Source organism: Podarcis tiliguerta (genome assembly GCF_965153285.1).
Source record: "Podarcis tiliguerta genome assembly, chromosome: 13".
Lineage (NCBI taxonomy): Eukaryota > Metazoa > Chordata > Lepidosauria > Squamata > Lacertidae > Podarcis > Podarcis tiliguerta.
The window spans coordinates 50,946,682-50,972,532 of record NC_139546.1 but is presented as its reverse complement, the minus strand read 5'-3'; the positions used below and the strand labels follow the sequence as shown (position 1 = coordinate 50,972,532).

Sequence of the window (25,851 nt, the reverse complement as noted above, 5' to 3'; positions counted from 1 at the left end):
GTGGAGCTGCAGGTGTCAAGAGCAGCCACCAGGTGGCGCCCTTATCACGCTGAAAGGAGGCACTTTGGGGTGCTAAGCGACAATGGGGCTTTTCCTGGAGGCAGGGAGAAAGGAAGAAGAATAAGGGGCAGAAGGTCAAGGAAGCGGGGGAAATAAGAGGCCCCCTAGTTATCAGCGAAAGGGTTTTTGCAGGGCCCAGACACCTGCTTAAAAAGTCCAGGGATGGCGGAAACCTCGCCGCAGTGAGCTTTGCACAACCACGGCAGGCTCTCGCTGCGCCCCAACCATGCAGCTCTGCCGAAAAGACGCCGCGAAATATCCCTTGCTCAGGCCTGCAGCACAGCACCCCCTGGTGGCTCTGTCTCCCTCCTCCTCCTCACGCCCTCTATCAGCCCTTGGTCTGGCGCTCAGGTTAATTGGATTGGGAGGAGGAGGCTTCTGTCAGGACAGGCCTCTTAGGTCACCTCTCTGATGGGATTAGAAGCACCACAGCAGTCCCCTGCGGAAAGGTGAGGGCGGGTGATCCGATGAGCCCCATGAGATCTGCGCCCACCACACCACATGCAAGGCCCGGCTCTGTCCCGGGAGGAACTCTCCCCACTCCAAAGAGAAGATGCGTTAGCAGCCTTTAAAAGTCACAATCCTACAGTTTAGGATAGGGCATGTGTTGAACTACCGTATTTTTTGCTCTAGAAGACTGACTTTTTCCCTCCTAAAAAGTAAGGGGAAATGTGTGTGCGTCTTACGGAGTGAATGCAGGCTGCGCAGCTATCCCAGAAGCAGTGGTGTAACGTGGGTTGTCAGCACCCGGGGCAAGGCAAGTAATTTGTGCCCCCTAACCCGTGGATTTGCGCCCCCTAACACTAACCCCCAGAAGTTGCGCCCGGTGCGGCCAGCCCCCCCTGCACCCCCCACGCTACGCCACTGCCCAGAAGCCAGAACGGCAAGAGGGATCACTGCTTTCACTGCGCAGCAATCCCTCTTGCTGTTCTGGCTTCTGAGATTCAGAATATTTTTTTCCCTTGTTTTCCTCCTCCAAAAACTAGGTGCTTCTTGTGGTCTGGTGCGTCTTATAGAGCGGAAAATACAGTAAATAGTGCAGTGAGCTCCAGCCAACAGCTGTGGACATTGTGACTCCGGTGGGGAACCCACACGTCAAGGACCCCATGTTCCTATATTCTCCATAGGCTTCTTGAAGGGTCAAACAAGACAAGGGGTTTCTAAGGCTTAAAGCCAGCTGCAAGGACTAAATCAGGCCAGGGTTACAGTCCTGTGGGGTGGGGGAGGGAATTAACACACACACACACAGCCTTTATGTTGTTTCGATGGTTTAAAATGAAAGAAGCTGATGTTGAGTCAGACCACCGGAGTCCATCTAGCTCAGAATTTCCCACTCTGACTGGCAGCAGCGGCTCTCCAGGGTTTCAGATAGGGGGTCTCTCCTACCCCAACCTGGAGATGCTGTTGGGGATTAAACCTGGCACCTGCATGCAAAGCAGATGCTCTGTCACTGAGCTGCGGCCAAATCCCCGAAGAATAAAGCAAGATTCTAGCCTTCATCGTTCAGAATGAAGGGCTGGAATAGAGAAGAACATGGGAAGCTAGGTCTGTCTAGCTCAGTCTTGTCTGCACAGACGGGCAGCAGTGGATCTCCAGAGATTCAGGCAGGGAGTCTCTCCCAGCCCTGCTTGGAGGTGCCATTGGGGATTGAACCCGGGACCTTCTGCACACAAGGCAGGTGCTCTGTCACAGATCTTACAGCCCCCCCACACACCACCACAAGGCTACCATGAGGCCCGCTTATTGGGGTGGTGTGTGGTGGGGGCAGGGAGCCCCCTTGCGACAAGATGAAGTGTGGATGAAACCCCCCATCTCGCCTGCCAAGTCATCCATGCTTGGCTCTCACACACACGGCTGTTAGGGGGTGGCTGAGCCCCACGGACTCTGCACCAGGCCCAGATCTCCTTCATTCACCTTCTTCTCCTTTATTAAACTTTTTTTTTTAATGAACCTTTGCTTACAGGGGAGCTGAGCCCCCAACAAAAGGTGAGACTCCAGACCCTCAATTTGCAGAGAGGGGTCAATACACAGAGTCCTGGGACCAAAGAATCTTATTTCCTCTTATTTCCTTCAAATGTGTGTGAATGCATATATACATATGAATTAGCAAATTCGAGTAATTTAGAATGATAGAGTTGGAAGAGACCACAAGGGCCATCGAGTCCAACCCCCTGCCAAGCAGGAAACACCACCAGAGCACTCCTGACATATGGTTGTCAAGCCTCTGCTTAAAGACCTCCAAAGAAGGAGACTCCACCACACTCCTTGGCAGCAAAGTCCACTGGCGAACAGCTCTTACTGTCAGGAAGTTCTTCCTAATGTTTAGGTGGAATCTTCTTTCTTGTCGTTTGGATCCATCGCTCCGTGTCCGCTTCTCTGGAGCAGCAGAAAACAACCTTTCTCCCTCCTCTATGTGACATCCTTTTATATATTTGAACATGGCTATCATATCACCCCTTAACCTCCTCTTCTCCAGGCTAAACATGCCCAGCTCCCTTAGCCGTTCCTCATAAGGCATCGTTTCCAGGCCTTTGACCATTTTGGTTGCCCTCCTCTGGACACGTTCCAGTTTGTCAGTGTCCTTCTTGAACTGTGGTGCCCAGAACTGGACACAGTACTCCAGGTGAGGTCTGACCAGAGCAGAATACAGTGTTTGTGCCATGGACCTGGGCTTAGAGTCTTTGAAAGACCTAGCAGCACTTTCTACCCACACCCTGCCCCAACCTCTTGGATTCTGGTATATCCTCTTCCAACCTCCTGCAGAAAATTCTGCCCCACACCCCAGTGCCTCGGTTCCCGTTGGCCTCTGCTAGGAGGCTTCCTCTCCCACCGCCCCCTGCACCCAGAAGAGTTTGACTAACAAAAGGGTCTTGAATTCTCCATTGAAGGTTTATTGGTTGCCATTATCATTACTAGAATTAATTTATTAATTGTCTTCTAACCCACCGTCTCAAAGCGATTTACACATAAGATAATTAAAACCGCTCATAGTAAAGATTTATCCAGCTGTGAGAGACCGTTTTAGGGTTTTAAACCACAACTAAAGGCATTGTCGTGTCTGTAGGAAGTACAAAATCGGTATATTTTAGAGCAAGGGACAGGTTCTCGAAAAGTTCTACTCTGCCCCACTGCTCCCTGGGTCTGCTTGTGACCAGTCACAAAATGGTGGTGCAAGGGGCAGAGTCAACCACAAAATGGCAACATCTGGAGAATAGGGCTGGTAAACACTGATAGCATTTTCTGCGGCTGTCTAATCCCTCTGCGGAAATGGCTTAACTCTTTGGTGTAGCAGTTTCCTTGTGGCAGGAAGTTCCACAGTCCAGCTAAGTAGAGACTTTAGCTCTGGAGGCATCGGGAAACAGCTTCCACATTTTAGGCACAATTTCCTGATCCTGAGTCTTTCAGACTGGGCATGCCCTCCCATTTAATCTGCATCCCATTTGATCCCGCCAAAGGTTGGGGAAGCTGTGGACACATTACATTAAACACAATCCATATCTCTCCCGTACCTATTCTGTCATTTCTTAGGAAAAACTGCATTTCCCTCCAAAACATTTTCAATCTGAATTGAGAAAAGGACCTAGCTGAATTTTAAGAGACTAACCAGTGCACAGTCGTAGAATGGAGGAATGGGACCCTGTGGCCTTCTAGACATTGCTGGTCTCCCACCTCCCAGCAACCCCAGAAGTCAGCATGGCCACGGGCCAGGGATGGTGGGAGCTAACCGTCCAACAACACGTGGGGAACCACAGGTTTGGCTTGAAAGGATCAGCACCTATTGGATCCTTTTTGGTTTTACACTTTCCCTCCCTGCCAGCTAACACCAGTGCTTATCAGCCATCGCTGCAGTTAACTTGCACCTTACTCCCATCCCGAAGTGCCTGCTTCTTTCATCTCTCATCCCTGCCCATTTTACTGTCATAAGAACATAACAGCATTCGAAGAGTTCTGCTTGATCAGGCCAATGGCCCACCTAGTCCAGCATCCTTTTCTCACAGTGGCCAGCCTGTGAGAAACTTGCAAGCGGGATCCAAGCACAAGAGCTCTCTCCAGCTCCTGCAGTTTCCAGCGACTGGCATTCAGAAGCACAGTTACCTCCAACTGCGGAGGCAAAGCAGAACCGTCATGGCTAGTAGCCATCAACAGCGCTCTCTTCCACAAATTTGGGGATACGGTATAGGGGATTCACTCCATTCCTTTGATCATTGTGGTTGCCCTTTTCTTCCTCTTATAGCACCTTCCTTTTCTTATACCCTTCTTCTCTATTCCCAATTTGGTATTACAGTAAGCCCACAATTTATGAGTTTGTTACGTTCCAGGGATCACACCTAAAGCCAAAATTGTGTATAGTCAAAACCCATTGAGTTCAATGGAGGGAGGGGGGGATTGCCAAAGTCATTTTTCCCGGAACCCCAACCCCTTTCCGCCTCTTTTTATTTTAAAATTTGCCACATGCATAAAGTCGAAGGTGCACAAGTTAAATGCACGTCAATTGTGGGCTGGCTCACTGTATTACTTTTTTTAAAAAAAAATTACACTGTTATCTCTCTTCATCGTCCATCTTTGCCTGCTACAGATCCACTCTCACCTCATGCTCTAACTGTCCTCTCCCATGCGCCTATGCGCTGTGCATGTGAGGAGCTGCTGCTGCTGCTGCTAGCGTCCCTCCAGTCAAAAGACTACTGCATGACCATGGGGCGGACTGCAGTGCAGAGGCTCAACGGTGGTGGCCTGTGACCCACAGTCTGAGAAATTTTGATTTTTGTGGATCTGCAAGGAGCAAGTTCTGCATATATGCCACATCAAGCAAAAATAAATAAATCGGGGTGTTATATAATCGGGGTGGGGGCAGGGCTTTAAAATTTCCATACTTCCTCCTACACCAACCTAAATTGGTCACAAGAACACCAGAATATGTGCATAACACCTCTCTGTTCAGATGTCTGTACTGGTTGCGCCCATTTGCTATGGGACCAAATTCAATGTGTTACTACTAGTATATAAAGCCTTTAACAGCTTGGGACCAGTATTCTTGCAGGATCGCCAAACCCCATATATGCCCACTTGACTGATTTGATCAGTGGAACTGGCACTGCTACACATAACACCTGCTAGGCACTTTTAGGAAATCCATCTTTCAGCGTGGCAGCACCCACATTTTGGAACTGGCTATTGAGATCAGGCAGGTGCCTTCGCTGTACTCTCTTCAGCACCAGCTTAAAACATTTTAGGTTAGGCAAGCCTATCCAGAGCCAGGCACCGAAAAGTTACACCTGTTTTATCTCCTGTTGATTTTAACTCATCTTTCCAATGCTTTGATATGCTTGCTTTTAACTGCTTTTTTGCTGAGATTTTAAATGTTTTATTTCACATTTTTGCAAACTGCTTAGAGGGTTGGTTGTTTTTTCCTACAATCAAAAGGTATATAAATTTGGTTAAGTAAATAAAATAATAATTGAGCCCTGCTGGATCAGATCTACTGGAGTGTGAAGGTAACCCGAGAGAGAGAAAATGCTCCTGAACACAGAGGATCCACCTAGCTACCATGATTACTGACCTACCCATCCACCATGTCCAAAAGAAGGTAACATTTCCTGGGCTATTAAAAAATATATGCACACACACATTTTAGAATAAAAGAAAGAAGGGGCGGAGGGGAGAGAGAGAGAAATACAAACTGACAAAGACCAGGAATTCAACCCTAGAAAGATGGGATTCTGCAAGGTCTAGAGCAGCCATTTGATTAGATCTGTCAAGGGGTCCTTTTTCACCTTTTGTCAAAAATTATTATTCCAATAATTCACAGGAAGGGGCCAGTTGTTAGAAAAATGGCCCTCTCCCAGCCTGTCTTCCCTCATTCCTCGTAAGGAAGGTAATTCATTGAATTGCACGCCAGTCCAGGCCCTAAATCAGCCAATGCACCAAAGCCCATTCACAAACACCAGTTAAGAAGGAGGTATCGATTAACCAGGATGCTCTCCTACACAAGTTTCAATGGACGCAAGATGCACACCAATTCCTCCACCCATCTTTCCCTTAAGCGTAACTTTCCCATAACATTCCCCAGTACCGCGTTTCTCTCCTCAAATATGTTTCCTGGCCTTGCACAGTTATTCCCCCACCTCCAATCTGACCTCTCTCCCTCACAGAAATAGTGCTGTACATAAGCATTCTCTGACCTCCCCTTCCTCCTAGAGCAGTTATGGGAGCATTCTAGGCAGCACAAGACTATGGTGAATGGGGAAGGGGTCAAGTGGCAGGCTAAGTCTTTTATATCCTTACAGCATTTGATGTTGGGGGGAAGCAAGCTCACCCACAAGAGAGACAGGACCGCTTGTAAATTTTTGACAGCGTCAACCACACAGATGACACTATATAAATAATACACAGCAAGAGGGATGGCAATGGTTTTTAAAACAGGTTAACTCGCCAGTATTTCAACAGCAAATTAAATTTAAATATATTTGCATACCGCCCATCCTCAGTGGAAAAATCCTTGCCGAGGTTGTCAAGAGAGATACCCATTACGTAACTGTAGATGTAACTTACAATTTCTGCCAACTCTGCACAAGCCATCTCAGCATCTTCTAATCCTGACTATGCCAACCTTGCGCCCTCCAGATGTTGTTGGGCTACAACTACTATCAGCCCCTGGGGCTGATGGGAATTTCAGTCCGTAACATGTTTGGGGGGGGGGGTACCAGGCTGGCAAAAGCTGTTGTACTGCAACACAGTGAAGACTGGGTGAAATATCAACATGGCCCAGTGACACAACCTTCAACAGCCCAAATCCTGGACTTTTTGCTCTTTGCTAAACCCACTGCTCTTTGCTAAACTCAAGCTGCCAGCATGAGTTTGACCAAACTGCTGGAGGCAGTGGAAGACAGGAGTGCTTGGCATGCTCTGGTCCAGGGGGCCACGAAGGGTCGGACACGGCTAAACAACTAAACAACAACAACAACAAACCCATTGATTAAGTGGGGTGGGGAATGTCGCCCAGTTAATCAGCTGGTGATTAGTCACACCAGACTAAAGTCTGCAGTCCTCAGAAAGAAGGACAATTTGCTGTATGGTTGCAACTTGCTGGCACATTTCCCCTAACTTAGCCTGTGCTGTTCCACCTCAGAAACAGGAGTTTGGGTAGGAGAGGGGAAAATTATCCAATCCCAACATGCTTGCTCCTTTCAAGCATGGCAACGCTCACCAACCTTCTGCCCCTCTCCCATTCAATCCCTACCCACCCCGTTGGTAAAAGGGCACACTGTGCCACACACCCCACACACCCCACGCTATCTTGAAAAGGTTCCACAGGGGATGGGGGTAATACATGTCTTCCTTTAGGTTCTTCAACGACACGGGCAATGTGAATGTTTTAATACTGTCCTACCATACAGGGCTGTTGTGAAGAACAACCAGAGAACAATACAAAGAGAAAAAGCAGCAGCAAGTAAGCAACAACCCAAGAAAACCCACGCCACCCATCAGCAGCTTTAAAGGTGTTTCTAAAATGTTTCTCAAAAGCTTTGGACAGAGAAAAATCCTGGCTCCTAAGGATGATAACAAACTGGCAATTTTCCCTGAGGAAAGCATTCTGCAACTAGGGCCCCACCCTCCTCTGAAAGTCTTAACAAACAGGGAGGTACATCTAGAGACCGGCATCCCTTCAAGTATGCATAATACTCCTATTTATTACAACAATTGATCAAAAACCACCACTTCACTCTGCACAACGCTGACTAATTAATTTCAGGATAATTGGCCTTTCTGGATTTGAACCCACCAACACTTAAGATGAATCAGGTTCTGCAGGCTACACACCATCAGGCATTGAAACAGGGTGGATCTGAGGTGTGTGTGGGGGGGGGGTGAGGCCTTCCTCCAATTCTTCATCCCTTCACCAAAATCACATGTGCTGCTGATTCACAGAACGTCCCACAAAAAAACTTTTTGTCCAAAAGCCAACTCCATATCCGTAACCCACACCCCACCCCGCCACCCATCGCAGCCCTCCCCACCACTTCTCACAACGATAAATACCTCTCAGTAGGGTAGAGCGAAGGCTACGTGTGATGTGAGGTTCTGGTGTCTCTGTGTGAGGGTCAGCATCCAATATGGTGGATACAGAACGGAAGAAGCCATGCGCCACAGCAGACAAAGACACAGCAGGCACACAGACTAGCGCTTAGCCTGAGCCCAAATAACATGCCACAAACCACAGAATTTAAATGTTGGTGTTATATCCTGGAGACAGGGTGGTACACATTCAGCAGTGTGAAGCTCACTGGGTGACACCTCAGGCCTGTCACTTATTTTGCTTACAGGGATCTGAAATTTAGACGGGTTCCAAAATCTGGCTATTGCTGAATTTGAAATAGCGATCTTCTTTTCTGGGGAGGGTTGGTTGGTGCGGGTGTGAGTGTGTTTGTATTCTAGGGAGCAGCTGAGACACTGTCAAATGCCAATGGTGCTGAACGACAGGATCCTCGTGCAAATGCTTCAACACGGTGGAAGGAATGCCCAAGAACAGTGGCGTAGTGTGGGTTGTCAGCACCCGGGGCAAGGCAAGTAATTTGCGCCTCCTAACCCGGGGCAAAGCAAGTAATTTGCGGCCCCCCCCCCGCTGCACTGTCCCTCCCCCAGATAGTCCCTCGCTCTCTCTCCGCACCGCACCGCACGCCTGGCACCCTCCCCTCCACAGTGGGCGGCGACCCGGCAGCTCAGATCGGATTCGCACAGCCAGCACTGCAGTGAGAGAGAGTGAGTGAGCCAGGTAGGGGCAGAGAGCTGCGAGCGCGAGCGAGCGCCCCCCCAGATGTTGCGCCCGGTGCGGCCGGCCCCCCCCCTGCACCCCCCACGCTACGCCACTGCCCAAGAGCCTGGCTGCTGGATCATGCCAAAGGGGGCCCATCCCAGTCTCACAGTGGCCAACCAGATGCCCATTATGGGAATCCCACAAGCAGCTCCTGAGCGCAACAGCAGCGCTCTCCTCACCTGAGATTCCCAGCAAGACCTGCTTAAATGAATCTCGCACCAGTGCTCGTTTGAAGGAAGCAAAAAATAAAGAAACAAAGGTTTCCATTTCAGGGGAAGAGCTCCAGTCGAGGGAGCACGATCCTTTCAGGTCTAACAAAGACACAAACCATAAGCTAATACGCCACAAACTCTCACGGTGATAAACAGACACACTAAAAAAAGCACCCTTGAATGTAGCACACATGTGTAACTGTAGTATGCCCAAAAATATACAAAGATCCCCGAGTTACACCCTGTACGCTAAGATGTCACACCCACCAGCGCTTGTGAAAGACCACAAGCGCTTCAATGAACGTAGGCAGATGTCTCCAGTGCCGCTGATGTTATGAGAACAATATTCCTCCTGCCCAGGGAGCAAAGCACGCTTTCAAAAGCATTTCATATGCTCAGGCACACCCTGCTGTTCCAGAGATGCTTTATATTGTTAAATAGACACTGTAAAAATGTGTCTATGTTTTAAAAAGTGATGTGTGCTGATGCACAGGGAAGGAAACATTTGTGTCTCTCTCGGTCTTTCCCAACCTTGTGCCCTCCAGATGCTTGAACTACAACTCCCATGTGCTGTCTGGGGCTGATGGGAATTGTAGTCCAAAACAGCTGAAGGGTGCCAGGTTGGCACAGGTGATTCTATTTGCTAAGGCACTGGCACTCCCCCCTCCAGAAGCATACAATTGGTGGCAAATACTCATTAGCTACCACATATTATAGGAAGACATACACTCCTTCCAAGAGCCCCCTCCATACAGAGCAGCACACAGACACATTCGCAGTCATGACAACCCTGCGCTGAGTCACTGGGCTTTGAAAAAACAAAAGGGTTGTACAGTTGCATTTGCCGTGAAATACACACACACACACATGTGCATGGAGAGCTTTACGTGGACGAATAACAACCCCACACACAGAGAAGCGAAAACAGCGCCACACGCTCCCTCACTCGCACACCTATCAAAACGCCAAAGTCTAAACCTTACCACCACCAAAAAAACCACACATACGGCCTACTACAAAGACAGCAACAGCCAAACGCCACCTGGCACACGAAACACACACATGCTGCCACGTGGACGGTGGTGTCCAGGAGCTCCAGTGCAGGCCACAGGTGGGTGCGGGTGTGGCGGAGTGCGGGTGTGGCAGGGGTGGGCAGGGCCGGGTGTGGCAGGATGGTGTCCCCTCTCCTGGCCGGGGCACCCGCGCCCCCCCTTCCTACCTTCATGGGGGAGATGTGCGAGTGAGACACATAGCCGTGGACGCTCTCGATCTGGGACAGGTTCTTCTCCGCCACGTGGACCAGCTCAGGGGCCTTTACCTGGTTGGGGAGGTGGGCGGGGCTGTGCTCCAACGGGGGGCTGTCTTCATCTTGGTAACGATATTTCTGAAAGGGAAGAGGCAGAGCGTCAGTGCCACGGCACGCCATGGAAGCAGAACACTGCTGGGTCGGCATAACAGTGCCATGTCAGGATGCGCACCCAAGCCTCGTCACCTGAAACCGGGGAGGGGAGCAGCAGAGACCACTCTGCTTGCTTGGCCCTGCGCCTCCCCTCCCAGAAGCCTTTGCAAAAGGAAGCAGCTGCTGGCAGGCTTTCACCCCTTTCTTTTGCCCTGTGCCCCTAAAGAGCTGCATGGCAGGCTGAGATACAACAGGTACTGAACCCCTTGAGATGTGGGGATAGGAAAACTTTTACCTGTGCCCCTCACAGCTTCATGGCAAGGTAAAATCCACGGCAGACTACAGCATCCCTTGGGGAGATGCTTTTACCTGTACCCTAAAGAGCTGCACACGGGCCTTGAGAATAATAGAATTGTAGGGACCGCAAGGGTCATTATGTCCAGTCCGTTTTTACCCAACGTGGGGCTTGGACCCACAACCCTGAGATTAAGAGTCTCATAATCTACAAGCTGAGCTATGGTAGTGGGGCTTTTACCTGTTGAATCTCCATCTGCCATGCAGTTCAAGGCTTGGCAGAAGAGGCAGAAGGAGGCCACCTGCCCATCTGTTCTTCCTGTATTGTATTCCATCTTTACTGCCACCATTTCTTCTCCTGTACTAGCATTGGCCAGTGCTTCAAGCAGCAGTCTCTCCCAGCTGTATACGGAGAAGGCATGGGGCAACTGAGCCTGGAACCTTCTGCATGGCAAGCAGATGCTCAGCCACTGAGCGACAGCCCTACCCCCACGTTCTCATGTGCTGCTTGCCATGCATCCCATCCCCAATAAAGGCTGGCTATGGTGCAATAAACCCAACTGCACAGAGCAAAAACTGTGCAGACCCAGTGACAGTGGCGTAGTGTGGGGGGTGCAGGGGGGGCCGGCCGCACCGGGCGCAACATCGGGGGGGGGGGGCGCGTTCGCACTCGCAGCTCTCTGCCCCTACCTGGCTCACTCACTCTAGGGGGCGCAAATTACTTGCCTTGCCCCGGGTGCTGACAACCCACGCTACACCACTGCCCAGTGAAGTTCATGTTTCATTGATTTATCTATTGAGCAAGGAACTGAAGACTGACCATGGGCCAGTCACTAACTCTCAGCCTAACCCACCTCACAAGGTGGTTGTGAGAATAAGCAGAGGGGGGGGGGCGGATGGAGCATGTTCACCACCTTCAGCTCCTTGGAGGAATATGGGGATATGGACAGAATAAATAAGTACCGTACAATAAAATGTTTGGGATTCCCAAGTCCCACCTGAGCCCTTATTCTCCCCCTCAATTGGAGATCCTCTGAAGGGGCATCTGGTGATTCCCTATACCTCTGAAGTTTAATTGAGTTTTCAGTGTGGCAGACCTTGCTTGCCCTTTCCAACTCCCTGCCTGTAGAGGTTTGGCAGGAACAATACCTGCCTTCTTTCATAAGTCTTCTGAAAACTGTGCTTTTTAAGACAGGCCTTAACAGTATGTTGTTGTTTTTTCCTTTTTACCAAATGTATCTATTGGTGTTTTATTAGCTGTTTTTTTTCCAGTTTTTACTGATCTTTTTAGTTCTGTTTTATATGTACACAATGATTTTTTATTGTGCTCTATGTTGTAAGCTGCTTTGTTGTATTTTATGAAAGTGCAGATCATAAACATTTAAATAAATAAATCATCCCTGAATATAGGCTAAAGCTGGCTGGGGCTTCTGCAAACTGGGAGTCCACCCACAGCTGGGGGTGGGGGGCTCCTATGGTGGCTCCCCAACTCCCCTATTGACTAAGGGTTGCATTTATTATTTTTAAAAAACCACTTTCACACACAAAAAGCATCTCAATTTAAAATTCACCTCTCCCACCCCCCCATTAAGCACCACTTCATACACAAGAGCTCAGCACCTGAAACTGCGGGATCCAAGAGTACCTGTGCAGGTGTAAAGTTCCTTCCTCTCACTAGAAAGCAGCCCTTCACATCAGGCCTGAGATTAGTCCATGCGTCAGCAGCCTTGCATGAGAGGTGTTAACACAAGGGCAGAGACACCATCCGGAGCCAAACCACCTGCCTCCTCCTTTTCCTTCCTTTCTGTGCTTTTCTACAGATAAACCACATTCAGGGGAGAGGATGGGGAGGGACTTCATCCAAATCGCTTCTCTCTCATGCTCAGCTGATATCTCTCTAGCTCTGGAGTTTCTTTTCTGGACAGACATTGTGGTGTTTTGGTTCTACCACTAAGCACTTTCAACTGCTCAACTGTCATGTTTTAGTTTGTCTGGGTACCCGCTCAGGATGTGGCACCTGTGGGATAGATGCTAAAATCACCCAAGAGTATACATAAACACATAGCAGCACATTATGCGTATATAAACTACGGAACTCCCTCACTCAGGAGGCAATGATGGCCACAAACTCAGATGTCTTTAAAAGAGGATTGGATGGAGTCACGGAGGATATGGCTACAAGCCTCCATGGCAATGCACTAGCTCAAGTGCTGAAGGCAGTATGGCCCTGAATATCAGTTGCCAGGAATTGCAAGTGGGGAACTTGGGACCTTCTGCATGCGAAGCCACTGAGCCAAGATCAGTGGGTAGAGCAATGATCTAGGTAATTATCTATCCTTGCCTTCTATCGAGAATGCTTTAACAATCAACCCCTCTTCCCAGGTAACTTCGTGAGGGGAACAGGGATCTCCTAACAACTCTAAACACACTTTACAAACTACAGCTCCCAGGATTATTTGCTGCAAATGTAGCTTTTAAGTGGGGCATGCCTGTCATCCACCAAAAGTGAATTATGAGTAGCGGACGTATCTTTTCCTCCCACCCACATAAATAATAATAAAATTGGTATCTTGCTGCAATTAAAGAACTAACAATTTTGTTGAGATCTTGGATGGCTTTAAAATAGAACGAGTTAAATTCCTGCTGCAGATGGCTATGGATGGTTACTAACCACCATGGCTATCTGCTACCACAGTTGGAGGCAGCAGTGGTTCTGAATATTGGTTGCTGAGAGTCACGGGATGGGAGAGGGCTCTTGTGGTCGAATCCTGCTTGCTAGTTTCCCACAGGCATCTGGTTGGTCACTGCAAGAAGAGTATGCTGGACTAGATGGACCACTGGCCTGATCCAGCAGGCTCTTATGTTATTATGCTGCAGCTGGCAGGCATGGACATTGGAGCCTGAATTGCAACGCCCAAGAGAGAAGCAACATTGTGCACAAATATAAACAGGCAATCTAAGCTTCAGGTCACCATTCTAGCGCGCGCGCACACACACACACACACACACCTAGATGCAATGAACATTCATAGCAAGCCTCTCTCGCTACACACATGCACACATTTGCCTCTGCACTGCCTCCGCATCAGGCTTTCAGATTCCTTCAGATCCTAGGCAGTGAAGGAGAAATCAGTGTGGGCTGGGAGTGGGTGTTTAGGAACAGGCCCCTCCCCTCCTCATCCCAACAAGATGCCCCAAAGCAGAAGAAAATAATTAAGGCGGATGCCTCACCACTGCTCAATCCTCTGGAGCCACCAAAGCCTTTAAGAACACAGGACGGCTGGGAGTTTTAAAAATGCACATTTGCCAGGAATCACGGATGAATGGGGAAGCAGAGAGCTGTGGAGGAAGGATTTAATTGGAGGGGGGCAAGTTCCTGGGCCCTGGGGAGATGAATCTCCAGCAAGAGAGTGAGTGTCACCTACTGGGGATGATTCACACATACATGCAGCACCAACGTGACATTGAATTAACTGGGAATTGTCAGCTGTCCTTGCAAGAAAAGTATTTGGATTGGGATAACACAAGAGAATGGAATTGTGGGATCTGACCAGCAATGGATGCTTCACATGTGCAAAATATCAAGCAATGATATAGGAATGTAGTCAAGCGATATTAGATCTTACAACTTTCAGCTAATAATAATAATAATGAGGATGATGATAATTCTTTTTAACAACTTATGTGGGAACATAGGATGCTGCCTCGTATCAAATCAGATAATGGGGTTCTTCTACCTCAGTTTTGTTGAGACTGACTGGCAGCAATGGCTATCCAAGATTTCAGGATCTCTCCCAGTCCTATCTGGAGAGGCAGTCACAAATCGGATGTGAGACTTTCTGCATACAAGGCAGGTGCTCTGCCACTGAGCTAGCAGCCTTCCCCAGCAGAGAAGAAAAGTTATGCTTCTCATTACCAGTGACATCACGGACACTGGCCAATGCGTGGCTGTACTGGTTTGGTGTCCTGTACGTACCACACTTCAGTACAAGGTAGTAGAGGAGAAGGAGCAGAATTCCATTCCCCCAACAGCAAGCATTGTAGCTTAAGTTCTTGGGGGACACCACTACTCTGCATCAGAAATTATTCTTGAAAAGCCTGTGGTCCTCTGGATATTGCTGGACTCCAGCTCCCATCAGCCCCCGACAGCATGGTCAACGCTCAGGAAATGTTGGGAGTTGCAGTCCAGCAACATCTGGACGGCCACAAGTCCCCTGTCCTTGCTGTAGAGCAGGGGTGGGTAAGGTTTCTCAGCACATGGGGTGGCAGGGTTGGTGGAGCCAGGAGCCAAAGTGGGTGAAGCAGCTTTTTTTATATTTGTACCTTTGTACAGTAGGTTGGCACACTCACATGTGCATCTCTAGTCCCTATCCAGGCAAGAATGATCAGAGTTCAAGGATTTGTTGTTGTTGTTTAGTCTTATAGTCGTGTCCGACTCTTCATGGCCCCATGGACCAGAGCACGCCAGGCCCTCCTGTCTTCCACCGCCTCCCGCAGTTTGGTCAGACTCATGCTGGTAGCTTCGAGAACACTGTCCCACCATCTCGTCCTCCGTCGTCCCCTTCTCCTTGCGCCCTCCATCTTTCCCAACATCAGGGTCTTTTCCAGGGAGTCTTCTCTTCTCATGAGGTGGCCAAAGTATTGGAGCCTCAGCTTCAGGATCTGTCCTTCCAGTGAGCACTCAGGGCTGATTTCCTTCAGAATGGAGAGGTTGGATCTTCTTGCAGTCCGTGGGACTCTCAAGAGTCTCCTCCAGCACCAGAATTCAAAAGCATCCATTCTTCAGCGATCAGCCTTCTTTATGGTCCAGCTCTCACTTCCATACATCACTACTGGGAGTTCAAGGATATATTCTAGGCAAATACATTCAAGAAGTGTCCCAAGCAATGCTGCTGAAATGTGTAGTCTGCGGAGCATTCGAAGGGCCAGATAGGGAAGCGAGGAGGGCCACATTCACCTCCTGGAACAGAGGTTCTCCCACTCCCGATTAAGAGGAAGCTGCCTTGATTCACTGTGACAACCGGCTAAGGACTGAGATTAATTACATAAAAACACCACACAGGAAATGGTGGAAGAGCTGTGTGAAACTCAGACGCTTGCACCATTCTTAAGCTTCTGGATGAATCTTTCTGTGGACTGGCCAGACAGAATTGGTCCAGGGTTATGTCCTGTACAGTACTTAGCATGCACATACCGCTGGCCCCAGATAATTGTCAAACAGTGGCAGTAATGCATTGTATAAATGGAAGGGTTAAAAGAAAAAGAGATTACACAGTTCTTCGTGCTCAACACTCTTCAAAGCCTCTTTTTTTCTCTTTCAAGTACTAGGAGTTTCACAGGAAGCAAAAATTCTTGCCTGTTAACAGGAATAGAACATCCTCACTGGAGTTGGGTCGTTATCGTGTTGATTAACAAAAAAAAAATCAACTGAGCAGAGGGGACTAATTAGCTCTGTTCCTGACATGCGGTGGGCATGTAGAGTACAGGAACAAAGCCTCTGTGAAACGAATCCCAAATGGAAAGGAAGATGAAGATGGAGAGAGAGAGTTGATTTCAGCAGATTTTCAGATTCCAGCAGCATAAACACCAATACGTATATACAGTACTGGATATGTTTTCCAGGATGTCAAAATGGTCTAGAGAAGCAGTGTGCACAAGAACTACAGGACTTACTTTTAATGGTTAGTTGGCAAACCAACTCCACCCATTTCCTCTGCCATCTTGCAATTTTCCAGGGCCTGACAGCTTCCCTCCCAGTCTGCTTTGCTGACTGGCTGGGTGCTGTCATAAAAACCCTACTGGTTCAAGAGGCAACTGTTCACTCTCAACTTGACGCTTAACACTTCACCTGAGTACAGGTGACATGGCTGTGAGGGCTGGGGCTCAAGGGAGATCTAGTATGAAACTTTTGGAGGGTACAAGTTGGGTAGGGAAAGGTGTGATTTACTTTTGCCGTGACTCTAAACCAGGCTTCCTCAACCTCGGCCCTCCAGATGTTTTTTTGGCCTACAACTCCCATGATCCCTAGCTAGCAGGACCAGTGGTCAGGGATGATGGGAATTGGAGTCTCCAAACATCTGGAGGGCCGAGGTTGAGGAAGCCTGTTCTAAACAGAACTCTGCTGTTCTGTTGGGTGGGTCCAGCCGGACCAATCAGATGCCTCCAGTAAGCAGGTGTCTGAAGGCGACATTCCTCCCCAGGTTTGGATCCACTGCAAATGGCATTCATGGGTGCCACTGAACATGGATATTCCATTTAGTCATATCACAGCTATAAGGATGAATCTAGACTTCTCCTCCTCCTCAAATTTTGTCTAATTCCCCCTTTGAAGGCATCTAAGCCAGCGGCAGCCTCCACACTTCGGAGGAAGCAAATTCCTTAAACAAATTATGCATCATGCAAAAAACACTTTCCTGTTGTCGGTCTTGAATCGTCTCCTATTCAATTTCATAGAATCCTAGAGTTGGAAGAGACCACAAGGGCCATCGAGTCCAACCCCCTGCCAAGCAGGAAACACCATCAGAGCACTCCTGACATATGGTTGTCAAGCCTCTGCTTAAAGACCTCCAAAGAAGGAGACTCCACCACACTCCTTGGCAGCAAATTCCACTGTCAAACAGCTCTTACTGTCAGGAAGTTCTTCCTAATGTTTAGGTGGAATCTTCTTTCTTGTCGTTTGGATCCATTGCTCCGTGTCCGCTTCTCTGGAGCAGCAGAAAACAACCTTTCTCCCTCCTCTATGTGACATCCTTTTATATATTTGAACATGGCTATCATATCCCCCCTTAACCTCCTCTTCTCCAGGCTAAACATGCCCAGCTCCCTTAGCCGTTCCTCATAAGGCATCGTTTCCAGGCCTTTGACCATTTTGGTTGCCCTCCTCTGGACACGTTCCAGTTTGTCAGTGTCCTTCTTGAACTGTGGTGCCCAGAACTGGACACAGTACTCCAGGTGAGGTCTGACCAGAGCAGAATACAGTGGCACTATTACTTCCCTTGATCTAGATGCTATACTCCTATTGATGCAGCCCAGATTTCACTGGACGGTGTCCGAGTTCCATTCTTATAGGAGAGAAACAGGAAAAAAAGCTTATTCTGTTTTTCTCTACCCTACACCTAAGTTTTACAGGCCTATGGGAGGGGGGGATTGAACCCTAGCTCAGTGGTGGAGCATCTTCTTGGCACGCAAAACCCCAAGGTCCAATCCTTGGCATCTAAGGTAGCAGGCACTAGGAAAAGCATCTGTCTGTGTGAGACAATATAAGCTAGGTTAGATTTTGATGGTGCCCCGCCCTGGGCTCCTTGGGAGGAAGGGCAGAGTATAAATTCAATAAATAAAATGAGTGATAAATAAATGTCAGGAATTCCACATTTCTTTTTCTTTCAAAATCGTCTCCCCATAGGCGGGTCAGATATGCAGGATGGTCAAAGAGCTGGCATCCAGCACCATGTGGTTAGTTTCTTGATGAACAGAGCAGACGGTCCACTCCCCGCTCCTGCCCTCCCATCACAAAAAAGCCTCTCATCATTTTGCTTGGAAACTGGTCAAAACCGACATACTCCTTGCAGGGGTTGGTGATGGTTTGAATTCGGTTAGGATTTTCCAACAAGACACTCCTGTTATACACACACAACTTGACAGCCTGCTTGTGTGTTAATTTTGATTAACAGAGGAACTTTGGAAAGGAACAGCTAACTTTTCCAGGCATTTGGGGTTGGTATCTCCATGAATTTTACAGGCAAATTTGAAATGGATATATTAAAAGGACAGCATATTTATTTGTTGTCTGTTTGTTTTAAAGGGAGGGATGAATTGCAAGATACACACACTTCTCCAACATGGCTATTTTTCTCCCACAATCTTTCGCATGAACACAAGTAGTCCACTCTCATTCCACCATCTCTGAAAAAGAACTTGGGGGGAGCATCACAAAGTTTAACATGTATCAGAAAAAACCTCTCACAGGTCATAGGAAGCTGATTTGTACTGAGTGAGACAAGCCTCACAGAGCTCGCATTTCACAGCACCCTATTGTTATTGTTATTGTTATTGTTATTAAGATTTAGTTCTTAACAATACTACAATGATGTGTTCAAAAATATATAAACCATCGTTTAGCAATTTAGGGACGCGGGTGGCGCTGTGGGTTAAAGCCTCAGCGCCTAGGGCTTGCCGATCGAAAGGTCGGCGGTTCGAATCCCCGCGGCGGGGTGCGCTCCCGCTGTTCGGTCCCAGCGCCTGCCAACCTAGCAGTTCGAAAGCACCCCTGGGTGCAAGTAGATAAATAGGGACCGCTTACTAGCGGGAAGGTAAACGGCGTTTCCGTGTGCGGCTCTGGCTCGCCAGAGCAGCGATGTCACGCTGGCCACGTGACCCGGAAGTGTCCTCGGACAGCGCTGGCCCTTGGCCTCTTTGAGTGAGATGGGCGCACAACCCTAGAGTCTGTCAAGACTGGCCCATACGGGCAGGGGTACCTTTACCTTTACCTTAGCAATTTAACATTACATTCAACATACATATATCCAAATATTATTATTTATTTTCACCTTCTTTTTCCCCAGTGGCTTCCCTCCACCCATGCTTGGAATTATTAGCTCTATTACGGTATCTTTTAGGTTGTATTAAGCGGTATATTATTGCTATTGACCATGAAACCGTGTACCTTTTACCTCTTAACTTTGTGGGTTTCAGTCTAAACATATCAACAGATCACTTTTGGAACATCGTTTTACCATACTTTCATCTACGCTTAACCATTCTTTCTTTAAATTTTGATTAGATTGTAATCTGATTGCCGCCGTCATTTTAGCCAATTCAATAAATTCGCAAAAATTAATTTGCCATTCTGATACTGTTTTCGCCAGCACCCTTAACTAACAGCAGCTTCCAGGATTCTTTGAGGGGGAGTCCCGTGCTTTAAATGTGTGTTAAATGTCCTTTAAATGTAGGGCGTTACTGTTCCCACTGACTGAAGTGCTCTAGGGTTTCAGACGGATCATCCCCAGTCCTACCCTGAGATGCTAGGCGCAGGGATAGGCAACCTAAGGCCCGGGGGCTGGATCCGGCCCAATCGCCTTCTAAATCCGGCCCGTGGACGGTCCAGGAATCAGCTTGTTTTTCCATGAGCAGAATGTGTGCTTTTATTTAAAATGCATCTCTGGGTTATTTATGGTGCATAGGAATTCATTCATTTATTCCCCCAAAATATAGTCCGGCCCCCCACAAGGTCTGAGGGACAGTGGACCAGCCCACGGCTGAAAAAAGTTGCTGACCCCTGTGCTAGGGATTGAACCTGGGACCTTCAGCCTACCCCCTGAGCTACAGTACTTGAAACCTGAAGTCCTGAAGTTAGATTCACCTCTTGAAACCTGAAGTCCATCCTTTCAGAATCATTTCTATGGTGATTTACCACAGTCTGCATCTAACAGAGCCCTGACCCCACTGGATGAACTTATGTGACGTCATCAGAGCTTCAGTCACACAGCAGCAACAGGTGCTGCTTCCAGAGAGGCAAGTAAAGGTTAGCTTGACTGGGCAGGGAGGGGGGAAATCTCACAAAGGGAAGGCATGGAAAGCTTTGGAGTCGAGGGGACAGGGAAGTCAAGGAGGCACCTCATGGAAGGAAAAGGCACATGCCTGAAAGTCACATCGTGATTGAACCACCATATAGTTTGACCCCAGCTCTTTGTCTTGTTAACTGCAGCCAACAAAAATTGGCTACAGGTAGCAAGGAAAGTAAGCATTCATAAAATGGAAGATTCTGTATTTCAGGATGTCAATGTATCTCTGTGACTAAACACAGGATGTCAGGGCCAGTAACTTTTGTAGACTCCTCTGGAAGGATGAACTAACCGTACAGTGGTGCCCCGCAAGACGAATGCCTCGCAAGACGGAAAACCCGCTAGACGAAAGGGTTTTCCGTTTTTCAATGCGCTTTGCAGGACGAATTTCCCTATGGGCTTGCTTCGCAAGACGAAAATGTCTTGCGATTCTTGAGATTTTTTTTCGCTCCCCACCCCCTTTTTCTAAGCCGCTAAGCCGCTAATAGCCTTTTAGCAGCTAATCCGCTAATCCCTTAAGCCTTTAATAGCCGCTAATAGCCGCTAAACCGCTAATAGCGCTAATCTGCTAAGCCGCTAATAGGGTTGCTTCGCAAGACGAAAAAACCGCTAGACGAAGAGACTCGCGGAACGAATTAATTTCGTCTTGCGAGGCACCACTGTACTACTAATTAAAATCAGACTCAAATACTGCAAGAAGCACCATACAACTAAAATCTAGCAATGATTTCCAGAGGTTTAGTAGTCGTGTTAGTATGTCGTGGATTGTACAAAGCTGATGCCATAATACTGCTTTTTTTAAAAAATGTATTTAAGATGCCACAACAGTCTCCCTTGTTTAAAATACACACAAAATAAGTTGAATAGCACATGGAGCAGATGGCAATTAAACCTCTGTTTTAAGCCAATATTTTGCTCTGCAAAACACAGGGACAAAAAGTAGTCACTCGCTGTCTCACCACTGTAAAAGTCTCTAAAAAGATAATTTTGTTCCAACTGTAGGAAATTGTATTCAAACATAACTATGCATGAGTACTAGTTTATGCACAAAGAGGTTAAGACCACAGAGCTGTGTTCCTAGACAGGCCCCCACACCGCTGGTGAGGGAGGAAGTGAAGCTTCTTCTCTTCCTTTCCTCAATCTCTCGTTGCACCATGTAACCAACCAGGACGTGTTTGAAATGAAATGCTGTATTTTGCACCTGTTATGTACTGAGCTGAATAGGATCCAAACTGCAGCAGTCTGATTGGTCCTAGAACAATAGGATCCAAATTGCAGAAGTCTGATTGGTCCTAGAACAATAGGATTCAGAATGCAGCAGTCTGATTGGTCCTAGAACAATGCAGCAGTATGATTGGTTGGCAGGAACCACCCAATCATGCTCCAGATAGAAGTGAATCCACAACCTGATTGGCTTACAGCAGAATTCCAGAATTAGCCAATCATGTGCAGCCCATTGTGTAAATAATGTATATAAAGCAGATACTTTGAGGGGACATTCATTCATTCCTCCTCACCACTATGAGCTGAATAAAGAGCATGAAATCACTTTGCGACTCTGAGTATATTTCACTGGCGATGAAGGTGGGATCCCGCTGAGCTGACTGCCACACACAGCACCGCAGCACCGCCACCTGCCGCACCGCTGCCTCGCACCGTGTATCCAGGCTTCAGCTCCGGGACACAAGGAACTCAGAATGGCAACCGACATCAGCTTCTCGCCGTTCAACCCAGCACCTGGAGACTGGGAAGCGTACGCCTCCCGTTTCACCTTCCTCCTAGAAGCCAAAGGGGTCACCATTGAAGAAGACGCCAAGAAGAGGGCGATATTCTTCAGCATCTGTGGAGAGGAGACGTTTGAAATCGCCCGGGCTCTCCTTGCACCTGAAAACGTTGCTACTGTTCCATACAAAACAATAATGGAACAGCTGAAGGGGCACTTTTCGCCACAGCCCTCAGTGGTGGCTCATTGAAATGCCTTCTATGCAAAGCGGCAAGCCCCTGGGGAAACCATAACTGGGTTTGTGACCTCTCTCTGCCAAGCCGCCCGGTTCTGCAACTTCTCAGAGCTGGAGAACATGCTTCGGGACCGCGTCGTCGGTGGCCTGAAGGATGAGAAGCTGCAACAACGCCTCTACGCTAAGAAGGACCTAACGTTCCAGGTCGCTCTGGAGAAGGCCCTGGCAATGGAAGCTGCCAAGAGGTCGACGCAAGAGGCATGGCCGAGCCTGCCATCCCAACCGAGGGTCCATCACGAAGACCTCACCGACGACTCAGGATCTGACAGGGAGGAGGTGCACCGAGTACAGCAGCGCACTCAAGCAGCTCACATACCACAGCTGCCTCGACGGGAAGGAGGGAACTGCGCAAGCTGCAGGGAAAGTCACGAGAGGAGGACCTGCCGTTTCCGCAACGTAGAGTGCAGGCAGTGCAGAAAATCGGGACACATCGCCCAGGTGTGTCGAGCTCGGCCCACCCGACACCAGGCATCAGATGACCAATCCAAGAGCCCCAGGTCCCGGGGCCCAACGCACCAAGGCAACTTGACGGAGCTCACGGACTTCCAGATATACCAGTTGCCCCACCCCAACGTAGAGAAAATTTATGTAGAGGTACAGATAGAGGGGGCCCCATGCCGCATGGAGCTTGACACGGGTTCAACTCTATCCATAATCTCGGCAAGGACCTTAAGGAAACTGTGTCCTACTGGGGGTCCCAAACTCAGGCCGGCCCCATTCACCTCCGGGACTTCCAGAAACGTAAGGTCCCCACAATGGGGGTGGGGACCTTCAGGGTGCAATACCGAGGGTGGACGCGGCAACTGGACTTGCTTGTGGTCAAGGGCCCCTACATTAGCTTACTGGGATTGGGATGGTTTGGACCAATGGGGCCAGCCATCACCAGGGTGAACCACACTACCTTACAAGTGGACGTGGACGCCATATGCAAGGAATTTCCACGGGTTTTCGATGGGAATTTGGGACAGAATACAGCCCCCCCCCCCCATTGCTCTACAGCTTGACCCCGCAGTACGACCGGTCAGGCTCAAGGCCCGCCGGGTCCTGTTCGCCCTGAAACCCCGTATAGACAAGGAATTGGACCAGCTCGTGGAGCAAGGAGTGCTGGAGCCGGTGCCTAATGCCCTCTGGGAAACCCCAATCGTCACACCTGTCAAGCCTAATGGTTCGGTCCGCATCTGCGCAGACTACAAATGTACCATAAACAAGGCCCTCGCGGCCCATGCATATCCAGTGCCAGTGGTCAGCCATGTCCTTGCCACCCTGGCTGGGTTGAAAATTTTTGGCAAGCTGGACTTGGCCCAAGCATATCAACAGCTGCCAGTAGATGAGGCCACAGCAGAGGCACAGACGATTGTGACGTACAGAGGAGTGTTCAGGGTAAAGCGGCTGCAATTTGGTGTCAGTGTGGCACCAGGCATATTCCAGAATCTAATGGACTCGCTCCTTAAAGGGATTCCTGGCATCAGCCCCTTCTTCGATGATGTGTTGATTGCCGGGCCCACACCAGAGGAGTTTGAGGACCGCCTCCGCACCGTTCTGCACCGTTTCCAGACGGCGGGTCTCAAGGTGAAGCGGGAAAAATGTCTACTAGGAGTGCCTCAGGTGGACTTTTTGGGATTTATGGTGGACGCAGAAGGGGTCCACCCGACTGGGGACAAGGTACGGGCCATTTGTGATGCCCCAGCGCCCAAGAGCAAGACTGAACTTCAGGCCTTCATTGAACTGGACTAGGTGTGGAGGGGATGGCCCAGCAGCAGCCCTGGGCCAGAATTTGCTGGCTACACAACCCGCAAACATGAACTGTCGGCCCACAAGGGGTGCCTGTTATGGGGAAGCAGGGTCGTTGTTCCCCAGCCCCTCCGCAAAAGGGTCCTCACAGCCCTACACGTGACACACCCAGGGGTAGTAAGAATGAAGGCCCTGGCCAGGAGTTATGTGTGGTGGCCAGGGATCGACGGAGAGATAGAGGCCTGGGTCAAACACTGCCAGGCCTGACAAGAATCCCGCCCAGATCCCCCAAGGGCCCCAGTCCAGTCCTGGGAGTCCGCCCGAGCACCATGGTCACGCCTGCATGTGGACTTCGCTGGCCCCTTTCAGGGGAAAACATTCTTCATAGTGGTGGATTCCTACACCAAATGGCTGGAAGTCGCACTGGTACCGTCCACTTCTACATCCGCAGCCATCCGGGTACCACGCAGGCTATTTGCAACCCACGGGCTCCCTGACACTCTCGTCTCAGACAACGGGACTGCATTCACGTCAGGAGAATTCCAAACCTTCACAGCGCAGAACGCCATCCGCCACATCTGTTCGGCACCATTCCACCCTGCCACCAATGGCCAAGCAGAACGCATGGTGCAGACCACCAAGGACACCGTTCGCCGCATGACGCAAGGGGATTGGGAGTACCGCCTTGCCACATTCCTCCTAGCACAGCACAGCACCCCCAGCTCAACGACTGGCCGGAGCCCCGCTGAACTACTAATGGGTCGGCTCCTTGCAATCAGATTGGACCGCCTTCACCCCGATAGAGCTCAGGATGAGGTAGTGGTGGGGGAAGGCAGGAACCCCTGGACCTTCGAGGCCCAGGACCCAGTGTACGCAAAGAATTTTGGGGCAGGCCCAGCATGGGTACCCGCCACAGTCACCAGGGTCACTGGCCCTGTGTCGTACGAGGTGCTAACGGATGGGGGGCAATGCTGGCGCCGCCACTGCGACCAGATACGACGATGATTCCCGGGAGAAAACCAGGAGAAGGAAAGGTCAAAGGAGTCCGAAGGGAACAGAGGGGCACTGAGGCCCATAGAGCAGGAGGGGCAGCAGGAGAGGCAGAATCAGTAAATACAGAGAGGACCCGCGAGGCCGAAAGGACACCGGAACCAGAACCACGACTGAGCGAGCCGGTTGCGACAGACCAAACAGGCCCATCACAGGCAGCATCCTTGGAACACGAGCCAGAACCTGAACCCCGGACCAGGGAACACCACAGGCCGCAACACACACGTAGGCCGCCGGCGTACCTCAAGGACTATGAATGCGACCTCCCGGGCAGGACTGGAACTTAGAGGGGAGGGGTGTTATGTACTGAGTTGAATAGGATCCAAATTGCAGCAGTCTGATTGGTCCTAGAACAATAGAATCCAAATTGCAGCAGTCTGATTGGTCCTAGAACAATAGGATTCAGAATGCAGCAGTCTGATTGGTCCGAGAACAATGCAGCAGTATGATTGGTTGGCAGGAACCACCCAATCATGCTCCAGATATAAGTGAATCCACAACCTGATTGGCTTACAGTAGAATTCCAGAATTAGCCAATCATGTGCAGCCCATTGTGTAAATAATGTATATAAAGCAGATACTTTGAGGGGACATTCATTCATTCCTCCTCACCATTATGAGCTGAATAAAGAGCATGAAATCACTTTTCGACTCTGAGTATATTTCAGCACCCAACAGTAATCTACCTGTGTTCTTCTTGCTGCTGCATGGAATA

The 25,851-nt window shown here is 49.3% G+C and overlaps 1 protein-coding gene across 16 annotated transcripts in view; it reads right to left on the bottom strand.

Annotated features, from left to right (window-relative positions):
- Positions 1-25,851, bottom strand: part of DLG4 (discs large MAGUK scaffold protein 4) — a gene marked incomplete at its 5' end in the record, with an annotated part of 134,807 nt that overhangs the window by 41,453 nt on the left and 67,503 nt on the right. For 7 of the 16 annotated variants that reach the window (XM_083410233.1, XM_083410232.1, XM_083410221.1 and 4 more), the window contains one exon: positions 10,403-10,468. The exons of 1 other annotated variant lie outside the window; for it this stretch is intronic. In XM_083410233.1, coding sequence (XP_083266359.1) covers positions 10,403-10,468 — 66 coding nt within the window. Of the gene's footprint in view, positions 1-10,303; positions 10,469-12,422; positions 12,795-25,851 lie in introns of those variants that run through there. 8 more of the 16 variants (XM_083410229.1, XM_083410218.1, XM_083410235.1 and 5 more) reach the window with 3 other exon arrangements.